The 18192-nt window shown below is 42.3% G+C and overlaps 1 protein-coding gene across 1 annotated transcript in view; it reads right to left on the bottom strand.

The window, feature by feature from the left end:
- The window catches only part of LOC149434893 (NXPE family member 3-like), an 86075-nt gene that overhangs the window by 15833 nt on the left and 52050 nt on the right, over positions 1-18192 (bottom strand). The window contains exon 3 of the mRNA XM_089663232.1: positions 517-737. Within this exon, the coding sequence (XP_089519358.1) occupies positions 517-737 (221 nt within the window). The remainder of the gene's footprint in view (positions 1-516; positions 738-18192) is intronic.

Raw genomic sequence — 18192 nt, 5'->3', positions numbered from 1 at the left:
CCTGGTTCCTGTCTGCTCCAAGTCCATCCCCACCATAGGGGCCCTGGTGAATAAGCAGACTGGGACTTAGACTCCGCGCCCTGGGGAATCCTGTCCTGAGGACTGCTAGAGGTACCACCAGATGGTTGTTAACCATACGGCTGGCCTGACCATTCCACCTCTCCAGCCCTGACTACGCCTGTGTTCCTGCACATACTAATATTAGTGGAAGGTTGGTGTGTTTACTGTGCGTTTTATATATTTGAGTGGCTAATAATAAATTATATTGTTGTTATATCATTCCTGAAGCCTGTTACTTCCTTGTGTCAGTCCACACGTTTCTGGTCACACCCGGATCCCTGACACTAGAAGGCGGAGGAGCAAGCATCTAGACACAGTAGGTTTGAAAGGTTAGGAAGACCACCACGGACTGATCGTTCCATGTATTTGACCCTTTTACTACCAGCCAAGACAAATCATACATCAGCATTTTCTTACATCAAGCACCCTGTAATGTTTGTGGACTGGTATACTCACCCACTTAGCAGAGCGTCCTCCAGGTTATTGGTCACTTTGCGGTATCCACCCATGGAGTGATAAATCAAGGAATGGCAGGGGAGTTTCTGCGGTTTAACACACTGCCATATCTCACCAGTGTAAGGGTCTTTGTACTCGCAAATTTTCGGGCCTGCCACCTTCAAGTTACATTCCACCACTTCGCTGCTCCCATCAAAGTGAAAATAGCCACTGAAATATACCTATGAAAAAGAAGTGTAGACTGATTACAAACAAAAAAAAAGAAAAGGATGAGTTATCTTGTCACTAAGTCCTGTGGGACTACAATTCCCAACCTCCCCCCCCCCCTCGCCTGCAGCCCAGCGCATGCTCAGTGCGGTGTGTGGGAGTCCAGTTCCTAGCGCTGCTGTGATCCGGAGCTCGTGCTGCTGGAAGAGCCCAGTTAGAGAGGAGCTGAGAAGTGCAGCATCCCATTGATGAACCAGAGGGAAGTCCTTACCAGGATAGAGGAGTCCATAGGAGGACCCAGCATAACCACTGAGATGTAATATTTTCTCAAATGCATGATGGAATTATGCATCTGGTGAGTGTGTAATTCGCATATTTGATAACCAGAAGATGCACAGTGGATCACTCAAATAAGAGCTTCACATTATATATAGACTATGTCAATTTATCACTAATAGTCACCATCTTGGATGTGCGTTTGCACTTTTGTCACTTTATTTTTTTCTGATATTGGAAATATTGTAACTTCCTGTTATACATCTTTATTGAGAGTTTTGGTTGCTATCACTAGCAATTATATTGATATTTAATTATATATTATTTTGATGTGGTTTTTAGAGCTGCACCTTTATTTATCATACTTGGTCTTTGGAGGTTGTTGGTACCTTTCGGTGTACAGCGGCTCGATTTTAAACGCTCATTTTTATACTTGTATACTATTTATATTGTCACTACCTCCATCATCCTCCACCCAGGTTCTCCAGTCATCAGGAATGAGGGCGGGTCCTACATATACCAATCAGTGATAATATTTTGACCACTGACAGGTCAAATGAATAACATTGATTTTCTCATTACAGTGGCATCTCAAAGTGGGTGAGATATATTAGGCAGCAAGTGAAAATCATGTCCCTGAAGTTGATGTGTTGAAAGCAGGAAAAATGGGCAAGTGTAAGGATTTGTGCGACTTTGGCAAGGGCCAAATTGTAATGACTAGGGGACTGAGTCAGAGCAACTCCAGAACTCCAGCTCTTGTTGGGTGTTCCCAACCACGAGTCGCCCAAGGAAGTAAAAATGGTGAACTGGTGATTGGGTGATGGACGGCCAAGGCTCAGTGATGAACATGGGGAGCGAAGATTGGCTTGTGTAGTTCGCAGACCAGGCATGGTGCCGATGTTGACCCATGTCCACAGCCTAGGGCACCTAAATTAGGCACAAGAGCATCAGAACTGGACCACAGAGCAATGGAAGAAGGTGGCCTGGTCTGATGAATCCCGTTTTCTTTTACACCATGTGGATGGCTGCGTGTGTGCGCATCCCTTACCTGGGAAAGAGATGGCACCAGGATGCAGTATGGGAAGAAGGCAAGCCAGTGGAGGTGGTGTGACTCCTCTCCTACTGGAGTCCATGCCTCGATGGATCAGGGCTGATGTGGTGGCAAAAGGAGGACCTACTCAATAGTTCATAATGTTACGGCTGTTAATATTTGAATGAGAGCGGGTCCTACATATACCGATCAGCCATGATATTTTGACCACTGACAGGTAAAGTGAATAACATTGATTTTCTCATTACAATGGCATCTGAACGTGGATGAGATATATTAGGCAGCAAGTGAAAATCATGTCCCTGAAGTTGATGTGTTGAAAGCCGGAAAAATGGGCAAGTGTAAGGATTTGTGCGACTTTGGCAAGGGCCAAATTTTAATGACTAGAGGACTGAGTCAGAGCAACTCCAGAACTCCAGCTCTTGTTGGGTGTTCCCGGTCTGCAATGGTTAGGGCGGACCATGAGTTGCCCAAGGAAGGAAAAATGGTGACTGGGTGATGGATGGCCAAGGCTCAATGATAAACTTGGGGAGCAAAGACTGGCCTGTGTAGTTCGCAGACCAGGCAGGGTGCCGATGTTGACCCATATCCACAGCCTAGGGCACCTAAAATAGGCACAAGAGCATCAGAACTGGACCACAGAGCAATGGAAGAAGGTGGCCTGGTCTGATGAATCCTATTTTCTTTTACACCATGTGGATGGCTGGGTGTGTGCGCATCCCTTACCTGGGGAAGAGATGGTACCAGGATGCAGTATAGGAAGAAGGCAAGCCAGTGGAGGTAGTGTGATTCCTCTCCTACTGGAGTCCATGCCTCGATGGATCAGGGCTGATGTGGTGGCAAAAGGAAGACCTACTCAATAGGTCATAATGTGATTGCTGTTAATATTTTTTGCAGATCAGGGCAGATTACATGCTAAAGTCCATATCAGAGAAACAGATAGAAATAGCTATTAGCCAGTGACAATTTTCCACCATCCTGCCTGGTTAAAAAATATTCCCAGAGGACAGTTACCAAGAGTAAGAAGAAATCGTACTAAAGAACGTGATTTTCAGGAACAAGCAACAGTTATTCAGAATGGATTTGTAGAGAAAGTGTGAGTGTGTAATTCACATATTTGATCACCAGAAGATGCACAGTGGATCACTCAAATAAGAGCTTCACATTATATATAGACTATGTCAATTTATCACTAATAGTCACCATCCTGGATGTGCGTTTGCACTTTTGTCACTTTATTTTTTTCTGATATTGGAAATATTGTAACTTCCTGTTATACATCTTTATTGAGAGTTTTGGTTGCTATCACTAGCAATTATATTGATATTTAATTATATATTATTTTGATGTGGTTTTTAGAGCTGCACCTTTATTTATCATACTTGGTCTTTGGAGGTTGTTGGTACCTTTCGGTGTACAGCGGCTCGATTTTAAACGCTCATTTTTATACTTGTATACTATTTATATTGTCACTACCTCCATCATCCTCCACCCAGGTTCTCCAGTCATCAGGAATGAGGGCGGGTCCTACATATACCAATCAGTGATAATATTTTGACCACTGACAGGTAAAATGAATAACATTGATGAATCCTATTTTCTTTTACACCATGTGGATGGCTGGGTGTGTGCGCATCCCTTACCTGGGGAAGAGATGGTACCAGGATGCAGTATAGGAAGAAGGCAAGCCAGTGGAGGTAGTGTGATTCCTCTCCTACTGGAGTCCATGCCTCGATGGATCAGGGCTGATGTGGTGGCAAAAGGAAGACCTACTCAATAGGTCATAATGTGATGGCTGTTAATATTTTTTGCAGATCAGGGCAGATTACATGCTAAAGTCCATATCAGAGAAACAGATAGAAATAGCTATTAACCAGTGACAATTTTCCACCATCCTGCCTGGTTAAAAAATATTCCCAGAGGACAGTTACCAAGAGTAAGAAGAAATCGTACTAAAGAACGTGATTTTCAGGAACAAGCAACAGTTATTCAGAATGGATTTGTAGAGAAAGGATATAAGGAGGAAGGATTAGATAAAAAGACTGAAAGAATAAATGGAAGCTATAAAGAGAGAATCCATGGGAATAATGTTAGTTGTATTGTATTGATGGAAAGCTTGAAGAAAAAAAAGAGAAAAGAGACAGAAACCACATTTATCACTGATTTTAATTTCCAATAAAAAGAGGTAGGAACTAATTCTAATAAATATTGACCAATTTTAAGAAAAGACCATGCAATGCTCAAATAATAAACGCATGCTCAGGTGTAAATGCAGCCTAAGGAAAGGAGGAAAAAAATAATTTGAAATAGAACTATAGTTTCATTCTTTTTTTTCATTTTGAATAGATTAAGGAAGGCTTTAACCCCTGTCAGATTTTTTTCCACCATCTGTGTCCCATTGCAGACATTTCCCTTCACTTCCTGTCACATAGCCACACCAGGAAGTGAAGGAATCCCTGGTTGTCACCAGAACTAGTGTTCCCATTGGAAGATTTCCCTTCTATTCCTGTTCTGGTGACAACCCAAAATATGGGATTTTCTTTCACTTTCGCTCTCAGTACTAAAGATCACCATTATAAATAGAGAGGGAGAATCTCCGTAATGGGGCTACAGACAGCAATAAAAACCCCACAGGGGTTCTCACCCCTCTGCACACTATCAAAAACTAAAAGTTTTGCCCTTAGTTATATTTTAAGTCCTCTGTAACACAAGAAGATCTTAAAGTGGAGCTCCACCCAAAAGGGGAAGTTCCGCTTTAAGGACTGCTCCCTCGCTCCCCATTAAGGATTGGCACCTTTGGGGGGCGGGGAGGGGGGGGAGCGGGTACCTGAATTTGACAGGTACCCGCTTCCACTTCCAGTCCAATCTCCTAGGCGATCGGAAATTATTATTATTATACAGGATTTATATAGTGCCGACAGTTTGCTCAGCGCTTTACATTATGAAGGGAGACAATACAGTAACAATACAGTTCAATACAAGAGGGATAGGAGGGCCTGATCCTGGGAGCTTACAATCTAGGAGGGAGGGGATAGTGGTACAAGAGGTAATTAGCTGTGGGGGATTGAGTGGTTGGGGGAGTAGGGGATTCCAGTAGTTTGCCGGGGTCGGGGTAGGCTTCCCTGAAGAGATAGGTTTTCAGAGTGCGCCAAAAAGTGAGCAGAGTAGGCGATAGCCTGATAGCTTGGGGTAGGGAGTTCCAGATATACACTGCATGTTGAAATGCGTTTTTATTACAAAATATATGAAAAATATTTTTGGAAAGCATTTACAAATACATGCTAAATGACTCCTTCACATGTTAAAAACAAACCGAAGAATACACTCCAATAATATATATATATTTTTTAAATATATTCTCCAACACACGAAAAAGCCGTCTCAACATACATTTCTACATATATGTGTAAATGCATTCCAAAAATGTAGATTTGTATTTTTAAAGACACAGTATATTTGAAATATATTTTTAAAAATATTTTTTATATATATTTTGTAATAAAAATGCATTTCAACATGCAATATATATATATATATATATATATTTATTTATTTATTTATTTTAATATATTGAATATGGCCAAAATTTTAGCATTTCAAATATATTGCAATATATTTGGGAAGAATATTTTTAAAATATATTTTTCTTCCATATGGGAAACAATTAGATCTTGCAACTAATTTTAGGAGATTTTAGTAGCACATACAGTCAGGTCCATAAATATTGGGACATCGACACAATTCTAACATTTTTGGCTCTATACACCACCACAATGGATTTGAAATTAAATGAACAAGATGCGCTTTAACTGCAGACTGTCAGCTTTAATTTGAGTGTATTTACATAAAAATCAGGTGAACGGTGTAGGAATTGCAACAGTTTGCATATGTGCCTCCCACTTATTAAGGGACCAAAAGTAATGGGACAGAATATTAATCATAAATCAAACTTTCACTTTTTAATACTTGGTTGCAAATCCTTTGCAGTCAATTACAGCCTGAAGTCTGGAACGCATAGACATCACCAGACACTGGGTTTCATCCCTGGTGATGCTCTGCCAGGCCTCTCCAGCAACTGTCTTCAGTTCCTGCTTGTTCTTGGGGCATTTTCCCTTCAGTTTTGTCTTCAGCAAGTGAAATGCTCAATCGGATTCAGGTCAGGTGATTGACTTGGCCATTGCATAACATTCCACTTCTTTCCCTTAAAAAACTCTTTGGTTGCTTTTGCAGTCTGCTTTGGGTCATTGTCCATCTGCACTGTGAAGCGTCCAATGAGTTGTGAAGCATTTGGCTGAATATGAGCAGATAATATTCCCGAAACACTTCAGAATTCATCCGGCTGCTTTTGTCAGCAGTCACATCATCAATAAATTCAAGAGAACCAGTTCCATTGGCAGCCATACATGCCCACGCCATGACACTACCACCACCATGCTTCACTGATGAGGTGGTATGCTTAGGATCATGAGCAGTTCCTTTCCTTCTCCATACTCTTCTCTTCCCATCACTCTGGTACAAGTTGATCTCGGTCTCATCTGTCCATAGGATGTTGTTCCAGAACTGTGAAGGATTTTTAGATGTCGTTTGGCAAACTCTAATCTGGCCTTCCTGTTTTTGAGGCTCACCAATGGTTTCCATCTTGTGGTGAACCCTCTGTATTCACTCTGGTGAAGTCTTCTCTTGATTGTTAACTTTGACACACATACACCTACCTCCTGGAGAGTGTTCTTGATCTGGTCAACTGTTGTGAAGGGTGTTTTTCTTCACCAGGGAAAGAATTCTTCAGTCATCCACCACAGTTGTTTTCCGTGGTCTTTCGGGTCTTTTGGTGTTGCTGAGCTCACCGGTGCGTTCCTTCTTTTTAAGAATGTTCCAAACAGTTGTTTTGAACACGCCTAATGTTTTTGCTATCTCTCTGATGGGTTTGTTTTGTTTTTTCAGCCTAATGATAGCTTGCTTCACTGATAGTGACAGCTCTTTGGATCTCATCTTGAGAGTTGACAGCAACAGATTCCAAATGCAAATAGCACACTTGAAATGAACTCTGGACCTTTTATCTGCCCATTGTAATTGGGATAATGAGGGAATAACACACCTGGCCATGGAACAGCTGAGAAGCCAATTGTCCCATTACTTTTGGTCCCTTAATAAGTGGGGGGCACATATGCAAACTGTTGTAATTCCTACACCGTTCACCTGATTTGGATGTAAATACCCTCAAATTAAAGCTGACAGTCTGCAGTTAAAGCACATCTTGTTCATTTCATTTCAAATCCATTGTGGTGGTGTATAGAGCCAAAAATGTTAGAATTGTGTCGATGTCCCAATATTTATGGACCTGACTGTATGAGCAACCGAAAGTCAATCTAGTACGTAGTCTGTAAACAAGTACCTGGTAAAGTCATTTAAAGCAAAAAAGAATCATGCATATTATTCTACAAATATTGATGCACAAATGGAAGGTGTCCTCCCTCCCTCCCTGTAGTCTTTTGGGACACGTGACAGGTCCCAGAAGACTACAGGACCATTCATGAAGCAGAGCGCTACTCACGCATGCGCAGTGGGTACCCGGCTGTGAAGCTGCAAGCTATCACAGCCGGGTGCCCACACCGAATTGCCGGCCCTCCTGGAATCCAGGACGGCCGGTGAAACGGGCTGCGGGGGACGCACCGCGGGACCGAGGGACAGGTAAGTGGCTGTTTTTTAAAAGTCAGCAGCTACAGTTTTTGTAGCTGCTGACTTTTATTTTTTGACAGGTGAGAGGAGCTCCGCTTTAATATCGGACGTTTTACATGGTGTGACACTATGCATGTATATAAATAATAAAATTGTGAGCTGGTGCCTAGTAATGTCGTGCCTCTACCCCCTATTGTGCATAGGCAAAGAACAAAAACATATTTTATGGGGCTTTAAATGAGGTACAACATTTGCATAAAAATATTTTTTGTACAATAGATTAAAATCTTTTTTTTACATAAATGAAGTAGTTTTTAAATAGGCAAGCTGATTGGTAAATACTACCACATATCGGTATACAAGCTGTGTGATATTCACTTAATGATACATGTATAAATTCCATTTTTCAAAGTATTTGACAAAACATAATAATGGGTACATCTTTTGGCTCGCCGCGTTTCATGAACCGTAATCTCACTTCTTCAGGAGAAGATGCCCAATGTAAAGTCTGTAAGCCTAGAAAACATTATCATAGAGTGTGTTCACAAACTCCTGTAAAAACAAGGGGAAGGTAGAGATGGTGTAGTATTAATACATATAAATGTCCACTGATAGAACAAGGTGTTATTAGACTGCTTATATAGCTGATTTGTAAGTATTGTTCTATAAATGGACATTTATATGTAAAAAAAACTACATCATCTTTACCCTCCCCCTCTTTTTAGGGGATTTTGTGGACACATTCTATGATACTGTTTTCTAGGCTTACAGACTTCATATTGGGCATCTGCTCCTGAAGACGTGAGATTATTGTCACGAAACACATCGAGCCAAAATATGTATCCATTATTATCCATTATCCATTATTATGTTTTGTCAAATTCTTGGAAAAATGGAATTTATACATGTATTATGTGAATATCAGACAAATTGTATACTGATATACACTATATTGCCAAAAGTATTAGGACACCTGCCTTTAAACGCCTATGAACTTTAATGGCATCCCAATCTTAGTCCGTAGGGTTCAATATGGAGTTGGCTATAACAGCTTCAACTCTTCTGGGAAGGCCGTCCACAAGGTTTAGGAGGGTGTCTATGGGAAGGTTACAGAAGCACATTTGTCAGGTCAGGCACTGATGTCGGGGGAGGAGGCCTGGCTCGCAGTCTCCGCTCTAATTCATCCCAAAGGTATTCTATGGAGTTGAGGTCAGGACTCTGTGCAGGCCAGTCAAGTTCCTCTACCCCAAACTCGCTCATCCATGTCTTTATGGACCTTGCTTTGTGCACTGTTGTGCAGTCATGTTGGAACAAGGAAGGGACCATCCCCAAACTCTTCCCACAAAGTTGGGAGCATGAAATTATCCAAATTGTCTTGGTATGCTTGCACCTTAAGAGTTCCCTTCACTGGAACTAGGGGGCCAAGCCCAACCCCTGAAAAAACCCACATCATAATTCCCCCTCCACCAAACTTTACGCTTGGCACAATACAATCAGACAAGTACCGTTCCCTTGGCAGCCATCAAACCCAGAAACGTCCATCAGATTGCCAGACAGAGAAGCGTGATTGGTCACTCCAGAGAACACTTCTCAACTGCTCTAGAGTCCAGTGGTGACGTGCTTTACACCACTGCATCTGATGCTTTGCATTGCACTTGGTGATGTAAGGCTTGGATGCAGCTGCTCGGCCATGGAAACCCATTCCATGAAGCTCTCTACGCACTTTTGTTGTGCTAATCTGAAGGCCACATGAAGTTTGGAGATCTTTAGCTATTGACTCTGCAGACAGTTGGCGACTTCTGCGCACTTTGCGGTTCAACATGCGCTGACCCCGCTCTGTCATGTGACATGGCCTACCACTTGGTGTCTGAGTTGCTGTTGTTCCCAGTTGCTTCCACTTTGTTATCATACCACTAACAGTTCACCGTGGAATATTTAGTGGCCAGCAAATGTCACGGATGGACTTATTGCACAGGTGACAACCTATCACGGGACCACGCTTGGAGTCACTGAGCTCCTGAGAGCGACCCATTCTTTCACCAATGTTTGTAGAAGCAGTCTGCATGCCTAAGGGCTTGATTGTATACACCTGTGGCAATGGAGGTGATTGGAACACCTGAATCACATGATTTGGAGGGCTGGCGCAATACTTTTGACAATATAGTGTATGGTGTTTACAAATCAGCTTGCCGTTTTTTACAAATTGCTTTATTTATGTAAAAAAGATTTTCATTTATGGGGCAATAAATCTTTTTAAGTAAATGTTGTACCTCATTTAAAGTCCCATCAAATATGTTCTTGTTCTTTGTCTATAACACTAGGTACGTAGTTGATATGCTGCAGAGCCCATGTGGCCTACAATACACAAATTTTCCTAATCATTATTTAAAAATGAGAATATCAAAACATATCTATGGTTTAAACATGACAGCATTTCCTTACATTGTAAAAAAAAAAAAAATCATAATAAGAATTATTCCCTTCTACAGATTTAGGTGGTTGATAAAAATCATAGTCCACTGGAGAGGACATAAAGGAAAATTATCTATAAAGAAGACCCTGTGGCTCCGATAAAGCCGAACTGCATCATGTGGCATGTTGGGTATTGGACAGTTTGTTTCAGAAACTATACCTAAAGTGCAAGTAACCCTTTCACTGCCAGAGCTGTTTCTGCCTCTTTTGCACGTTAAACTGAAGATTAGTTTAATGTTATACATTTTTCTGAAAGCAGAGAATACGATGGTGGTAGTTCCAATTTTTAGGTCACTCAATATTAGCACGATAGTTTATCAATCGCAAATTTTCAGCAAATATACGCAATATATTATCCTTTTTTTGGAAAATATAAAAAGTGGGGTTGTGCTGGGTAAATAGTTAACAAACACATTGAGCCTCAAAATGGCAGTGAAATGGCAACAGACTTCCGTACCCAAAAATTTTCATATAGAAAGCAATGCTTCAAAAGCCTCAACAGATCATCAGTTTAGAGTTAACCATGAATAATGGCTCTAGAATTATTGGTTTGCATGTCATCAATATACAATACGTATAGCGCAATCAATATGTTTGTTCATAGGTGTCACAGGTATGTGTGTTTATGTATGTGCATGTACGACGGGGGGGGGGGGGGGATTACTTAACTTGTTTCTATCACCGTGGAGACCAATAGCCTTCTGTGTGATAGCATGTTTACTTTGACAGGCTCTCTTTAATGAGACATCAGGGGTCTTTTAGAACCATGATGTCTCATCTGCTCTCCACAGATCACATTCCATCACCTTCTTCCCTGTGGAGCACAGATCACATTCCATCACCTATCCTGTGGAGCACAGATCACATTCCATCACCTTCTTCCCTGTGGAGCACAGATCACATTCCATCACCTTCTTCCCTGTGGAGCACAGATCACATTCCATCACCTTCTTCCCTGTGGAGCACAGATCACATTCCATCACCTTCTTCCCTGTGGAGCACAGATCACATTCCAACACCTTCTTCCCTGTGGAGCACAGATCACATTCCATCACCTTCTTCCCTGTGGAGCACAGATCACATTCCATCACCTTCTTCCCTGTGGAGCACAGATCACATTCCATCACCTTCTTCACTGTGGAGCACAGATCACAATCCATCACCTTCTTCCCCGGCCACAGTCGTCGTGGATAGTGACAGCCAAACTCGAAGTGACAAAATCTTCATTGCTTCTGGATTCTCACTAGCTAGAGGGTAACCAAAATTCTGAGCGGCCACCAGGACAGGAATAGTAGGGAAATCTTCCAGTGGGGATGCCCTAGGCTGGATAAATGTAGTTTTTGGCTTTGCTGTACTCAGTGGAGCAGAAGTTTATTTTTCAGGTCTGGTCAGGTCTTTCCCTAAACCTGGTGATTGATTGCTCCTGCCTGCCTTCTCTAGAAACAGTTTAGGCAGTAGGAGGGTTAGCCACTGGGTTATGAATATTTATCTGATCTCAGCCAATCCCTGGAAGATAGACCCAGAAGGTGTGACTGGGGAGACAATAAATGTTTGGGAGGGTTGTCCAGATCTTTCTCTCCTGGGACCTCTGCCCTGGGAGGCAACCTGGGCCAGATTTCCCAATAGGCGCTGTAGGCATGTGCTTACAGACGCCCTTCCTAGAGGGACGCCCGTCTGTATGAGGTTTTTTTTTTATGACAGCTGTCCCAAGGAGTCTCGGAAATGAAGGTCTGCAACAGACAGCTGAGGCAGTGAGTCCCTGTCAGTGATCTAGGTGGTGGAGTCTCTGCGTACAGAAAAGGGGGGAGGGGAGGGCGGATCACACTGAACATGTCACTGTGTACAGAGATGTGAGGGGAGGGGGGCTGTGGTCACCAGTCCACAGTGTCCCCCTTAGGTCAGATTCCTCTTTACATCAGGGTTCGCATAGGTCCCTCTTACACTGTAATGGGGAACCAGGGGCGGACTGACCATTCGAGCACTCGGCACTGCCTGAGGGCCCAGGGTCAGTAGGGGGCCCCATGAAATGCCTCTGATACCTTATTATAAAGTTTTTTGGGTGTGATTTGAGTGTGGTCAAGGACACAGGGGCCCCATGATCCCCTATTTCTCGGGAGCCTCATGAGTTGTCAGTCCTCCCCTGTGGGGAATGCTGCAGATTTTGATGTAAAGGAGAACTCTGAGGACTCTGATGTAAGGGGAACTTTTGCCCCCTTGCACTGTAAGGGGCAACCCTGCAGATTCTGATGTAAAAGGAACTCTGGGGACTCTTGTGTAAGGAAGGGGGGGGGGTCTGGTGACCAGAGACCCCCTTACATCAGATTTCTCCTTTTTATCACTGTCTGCAGTGTTCCCCTTTACATCAAAGTCAGGAGCATTCCCCTTTAAACATATAAAATATTTATATAAAAATATTTTATTAAGAAAAAAAGGTCAGTCTCTTATTTTCGGGGATGGGGGCACTTCAGCATTCTCTGCCTTTAGGCTCCTGAGATGTAAATCCAGCCCTGGAGGCAACCTGTGATACTGGTGTAGCCAGGTGCCGGCTAAATCATCATGCCATTCCAGGACATTTACAGATGAGACTATAGTTGATCCTTTTTCCCCTAGTGCATAGTCCTGGAACTGCTACATCACTTTCTGTTAGCAGAGTGGATCCAGTTCTTCTGGCAGCAGAAGATCTTGGGACCTGTATTCTTATAGCCAATACATTCTATATTTCTGAGTGCTGATTGAACTACAACTACCAGAGAGTTGGTGAATGAGAGGGATATTGGGAGAATAGATATTTTATACAGCAAGGGACTGGCTCTCTCTCGGTGCCGGATTCAAAGCTGAACACAGGGGGACTGTAGTTCTCCAGAGATAGATTGATGGCCTACTACTGTGGGACCAGCTTCTCTGCATTGGGACTTTTACTATCTGGTCTTCACACAGATATCTCTGCAGACTGCGCTGACGGGCCATCAGGCGGTAACTTGGCACATCCCTGCAAACAGCCAAGAGCCCATGCAAGAACTGTTGTTCTTAGAAGATCAAGCTGTCCATAGGAGGCGCGTACCTGGATAGTGAGCCTGACGTGAAGAGGCAGGCCTCCCATACAGCACCGGCTCGAGGGCTACTGATAGTGGGACAGCGGCCACAGGAGCACGGCGAGGTATGAGTGCCAGTGATCAGTCCAGTAGTCGGTGTTTCAGCAATAGCCGGCAGGCAGGTGAAGCAGCAGGTCAGACCGATGGCATGGACCTTGGTTGTCAGTAGGCTGGAGGTTTGTGCAAGGAGCAGGATCCGGTTGTGGCCATGATGGATGGATGGATCGCTGGGGAGCAAGATGGAGGATTCCAGGTCAGGCGAGCTGGGTCGGTAGCAGTCGGGCAGATCAGGCATAGACGGCAGGAGGTAGCGTAGTCGGGTCACAGGCCAGGTCAGCAGCGGAAGTTCAGTCAGACAAGAGCAGGAGGCAGAAGAGTAATCCAAGACGAGCTGGGGGTCAGCGCAAGTAGCAGACAAGCAGAGGTCAGGAACAAGCTGGTTCAGTATCAGGAGTCAGGCACATAGATCAGGATACACATACAGGAGCTAAAGACCAAACGGCAAAGAGACAATACTGCAGCCAGTTTAAATAGCCCTTTTGTTGCCAGCATTAGTGATAGGCATGCGCCTGGATGCATGAGTGCGCATGCGTGCTCCTATGTCCAAATACATGCACATCTGTCTGGCCCGTCACTGTTCTGCGCATGCGCATACTTGTGCGTGGCGAATCTTTACCTGCATTATGGGCAAGCCTTTCCTGACAATAAGATTGGTTAGCGGGGGGATGCCCAATCTCTTTCTGTCATCACTCAGGGGTGGCTAACCTGTGGCTCCCCAGCTGTTATGGAACTACATTTCCCATGAGGCATTGCAAAGATGGGAAGTTACTGACTTGCAGAGGCATGATGGAACTTGTAGTCCTGCAGCAGCTGGAGAGCCGCAGGTTGGCCACCCCTGCGGGAGACACTGCATGCAGAAACCTTTACACCTCAGTACCAGAAGATCTTTGCTTTGAGCAGTACCACAGTCTGTTTTATTTAATTGAATTACCAGTATTCACTACTGTTTATGGGCCCCACCATCACTAGCAGAAGACAACAGACACCACCATGTCAGGAACTTTAAACATCACAGGACTCAAGTTGCATTTATGTCGGAGTATACATTTACATAATTCTCTGCATCCACCATTGCGAAGCCGGTGGCCTAGAGGGAGACAATAAGTCAAGAATTCTTTTCTTTCCCCTCTTACTGCTGGTGTTGCAGTTTAATATTTGAAGCTTGCTACTCCTGATTGTATGAATTGTTATACATTGCTAATTGATTATTCCTATTTTACCAGTGTTCTATTTTTATGTGTTACCTGGGGTTGCATATCCTAAACCCATTATTTTTGTGGTCTACACTTTTGACCAAGTTTAATATAGAGGTGTTTCTAAAGAATTGTGCCTCTTGCATTATTATTCTATACTGTTGAAATATGTCTGAACCTAGAATGTCAGAGGTGTCGGGAGGCTTGCAAGGTCAGGGAAACCACTGGGGGCAAGCACTATCAAGCTCCTGTGGGGGGTAGCGCTACATACTGTGCGTATATATATATATATATATATATATATATATATATATATATATTTATATCTAATTTGTAAATGCACACACACACACATATATATATATATATATATGTATATATATATTTATGAATTTTTTAAACTATATATATATATATATATCAGGGGCGGACTGACAACTCATGGAGCCCCCGGGCAATAGGGGATCATGGGGCCCCTGTGTCCTTGCCCAAACTCAAAAAAGCCTATTAAAAAGGTACCAGGGACATCTCATGGGGCCCCCTACCGACAGTGCCCGAGTTTCCAAATGGTCAGTCCGCCCCTGATATATATATATACTATTAGATTATAATATTTATTACTAATACATATTTTTATTTTTATAATATTCATAATATATACAAAAAACAATCAGTGCAGTGTAAGCACTTAGTGTATCCAGAGAAATTGTCACTAAACATCAAAAATGTTTCTCACCACACCACTTAACATTAATCATACATAGGTCGTAGCGCAAAAACTCAATCCAAATGAATGAAAAGATAAATAAAATAAAAGTCCTTCTAACATAGTGTCACTATTCTACACACTGTTGTGCTTGCTGTTGGACTAGTAACACTATATTAGCAGGGCTTTGTTTTTATCTTTTCGTTCATTTGGATTGAGTTTTTGCGCTACACCCTATGATTAATACTATATTATATATTTATTGAGACATTGGGGTTTATTTACTAAAGTTGGTTCACTGAAAATTTTGTGCACTTCTGCATAGAAACCAATCAGCTTCCAGGTTTTATTGCTAAAGCTTAATTGAACAAGCTGAGGTTAGACGCTGATTGGCTGCCATACACAGATTCTGATTGAACCAGCTTTAGAAAGTAAACCCCATTATGTACTGAGTTATGGTATATTTTGGTTATCAATTAGACTGTTGTCAGTGCGTGTGTATATGTATATATATATAGGAAGTACCTGTATGCCCTTTAATGAGAAGGGTGATACCTCGGTCATCGCTGCATCTACAGGAATATTCAAGGTATCAATTTTTAGATTTGTCGATTCTCTACAATGCAAAAGTAATCCTATAGAGTCGCTGGTTTAATTTGGCAGGCGGCGGAAGGGGGTTACCGGGACAGACTAAAACATTTAATGTGAAAATGGCTTAATGTAGCTTAACCTGTAATAAACTGTCTAAATCTTAATCAATTGACTTGAAACTTTGCACAGCCCAAGTTCTCAATGTCCCAAACATGTCCTAGAAGTTTCATAGATTTTGAACTTCCACAAAGAAAATGGGGGACATTAAGCTTGTTTTTTGGGGAGCTTAATGTAGCTTAACGTACAAAAAAGAGCTTAGATGTTGACCAATCTCCCCCAAACTTCACACATTAGAAGACTCTATCTATGGCAACATATTCTGAAAATTTCAGGTCATTTGGTAAATCACACCAAAAGTTATTCACATTAAGCTATATTTTACAGTGCTAAAACATTTAATGTGAAGAGCTTAATGTAAAAAGAGCTTAACGTACCATAATGTGTCTAAACCTCAATCAATTGACTTGAAACTTTGCACAGCCCAAGTTCTCAACTTACCAAACATGTCCTAGAAGCTTCATAGATGTCAGCCTTCCAAAAAGAAAATGGGGGACATTAAGCTTGTTTTTTGGGGAGCTTAATGTGGCTTAACGTACAAAAAAGAGCTTGGATGTTGACCAATTTCCCCCAAACTTCAAACAATACAAGACTCTATTTATGTCAACATATTCTGAAAATTTCAGGTCATTTGGTAAATCACACCAAAAGTTATGCACATTAAGCTATATTTTACAGTGCTAAAACATTTAATGTGAAGAGCTTAATGTAAAAAGAGCTTAACGTACCATAATGTGCCTAAACCTCAATCAATTAACTTGAAACTTTGCACAGCCCAAGTTCTCAACTTACCAAACATGTCCTAGAAGTTTCATAGATTTTGAACTTCCACAAAGAAAATGGGGGACATTAAGCTTGTTTTTTGGGGAGCGTAATGTAGCTTAACATACAAAAAAGAGCTTAGATGTTGATCAATCTCCCCCCAAACTTCACACATTAGAAGACCCTATCTATGGCAACAAATTCTGAAAATTGACCTCAATCAATTGACTTGAGTGTGTGTTTGTAGCTCACCAGCTAATCACTGGGGATTTCTGGCTTGTGGTGCATGCTTGGGAAGTGCATTCTTCCAAGTTCCAAATACCAGTCAATACTGGCACAAAACCTTTAGGCTTCTGCTAGAAAGCTGAACATAAAGAGGAACTTCATCTTTCAGCATGACAACCACCCAAAGCATCCATCCAAATCAACAAAGGAATGGCTTCACCAGAAGATGATTAAAGTTTTAGAATGGGCCAGCCAGAGCCCAGACCTGAATCTGATTGTTGAAAACCTGTGGGGTGATGTGAAGAGGGCTGTGCACAGGATATGCCTTCGCAATCTGACAGAGTTGAAGAGTTTTTGCAAGGAAGAGCGGGCAAATATTGCAAAGTCAAGATGTGCCATGCTGATAGACTCCTCCCCAAAAAGACTGAGTGCTGGAATCACATCAAAAGGGGCTTCAACAAAGTATTAGTTTAAGGGGGTGCACACTTATGCAACCATATTATTTTAGTCTTTTATTTTTACTTCCCTCCACCAAAAAAATTTCAATATGTTTTTCAACTGAGTTGTACAGTTTATAGGTCACATTAAAGGTAGAAATTTTTCTGAAATTATTTTTCTTTGTCTCATTTTCTTACATCACAGAAACTTGACTTTTTTAATAGTGGTATGTCGACTTTTTATATCCACTGTATATATTCATGAGAATTGCTATGTGCTCAATCTTAGTACAGTCTACCTCCAGGCTTGGCCTGGGGAGGTAATGCTTATGTGCGGGAAAGGTTTGACTAGGCCTCAAGCCTAGAAGGGGCCTCACATGCTGATTGAGGAGGAAAATGAGAGAAGCTGGATGGCTACTGGAGGTACCTGGTACTAGAATGGACCTAAGGGGCAAGTCTGTCTGACCTATTGAAGATCACATGACTATCCATATTTAGCTGTTCCTCTAATAACCAGTGCCGGCTTGTGCTCCTATTGATTCTGCACTGTGAAATACTGAAAGGGTCTGGTGAGTCTGAAGTTCTTTTCTAATATAGTTTTGACATGAATGTTCTAAACCCTATGTCCTATCTCCCAGTTATGGAGTTCCCCAATAAAGAATTCAAAGATGTACTGAAACTGACTGGCGCCTAACTTTTCTTTGATCGCACATCCCTTCACAGGCCTAGGATCTGCACGAAAACAAGATGTCAGCCTTCCCTGCCTTTGAGGGTCCACGCTACGCCTCTGTGGGTCAGGGGGGTGCTGTAC

The sequence above is a fragment of the Staurois parvus genome, unplaced genomic scaffold, assembly GCF_062004578.1.
Source record: "Staurois parvus isolate SC_StPar_1 unplaced genomic scaffold, SC_StPar_1.0 ptg001642l, whole genome shotgun sequence".
NCBI lineage: Eukaryota > Metazoa > Chordata > Amphibia > Anura > Ranidae > Staurois > Staurois parvus.
Note: the sequence above shows the minus strand (reverse complement) of the source record. Positions and strands in the feature narration are given on the sequence as shown.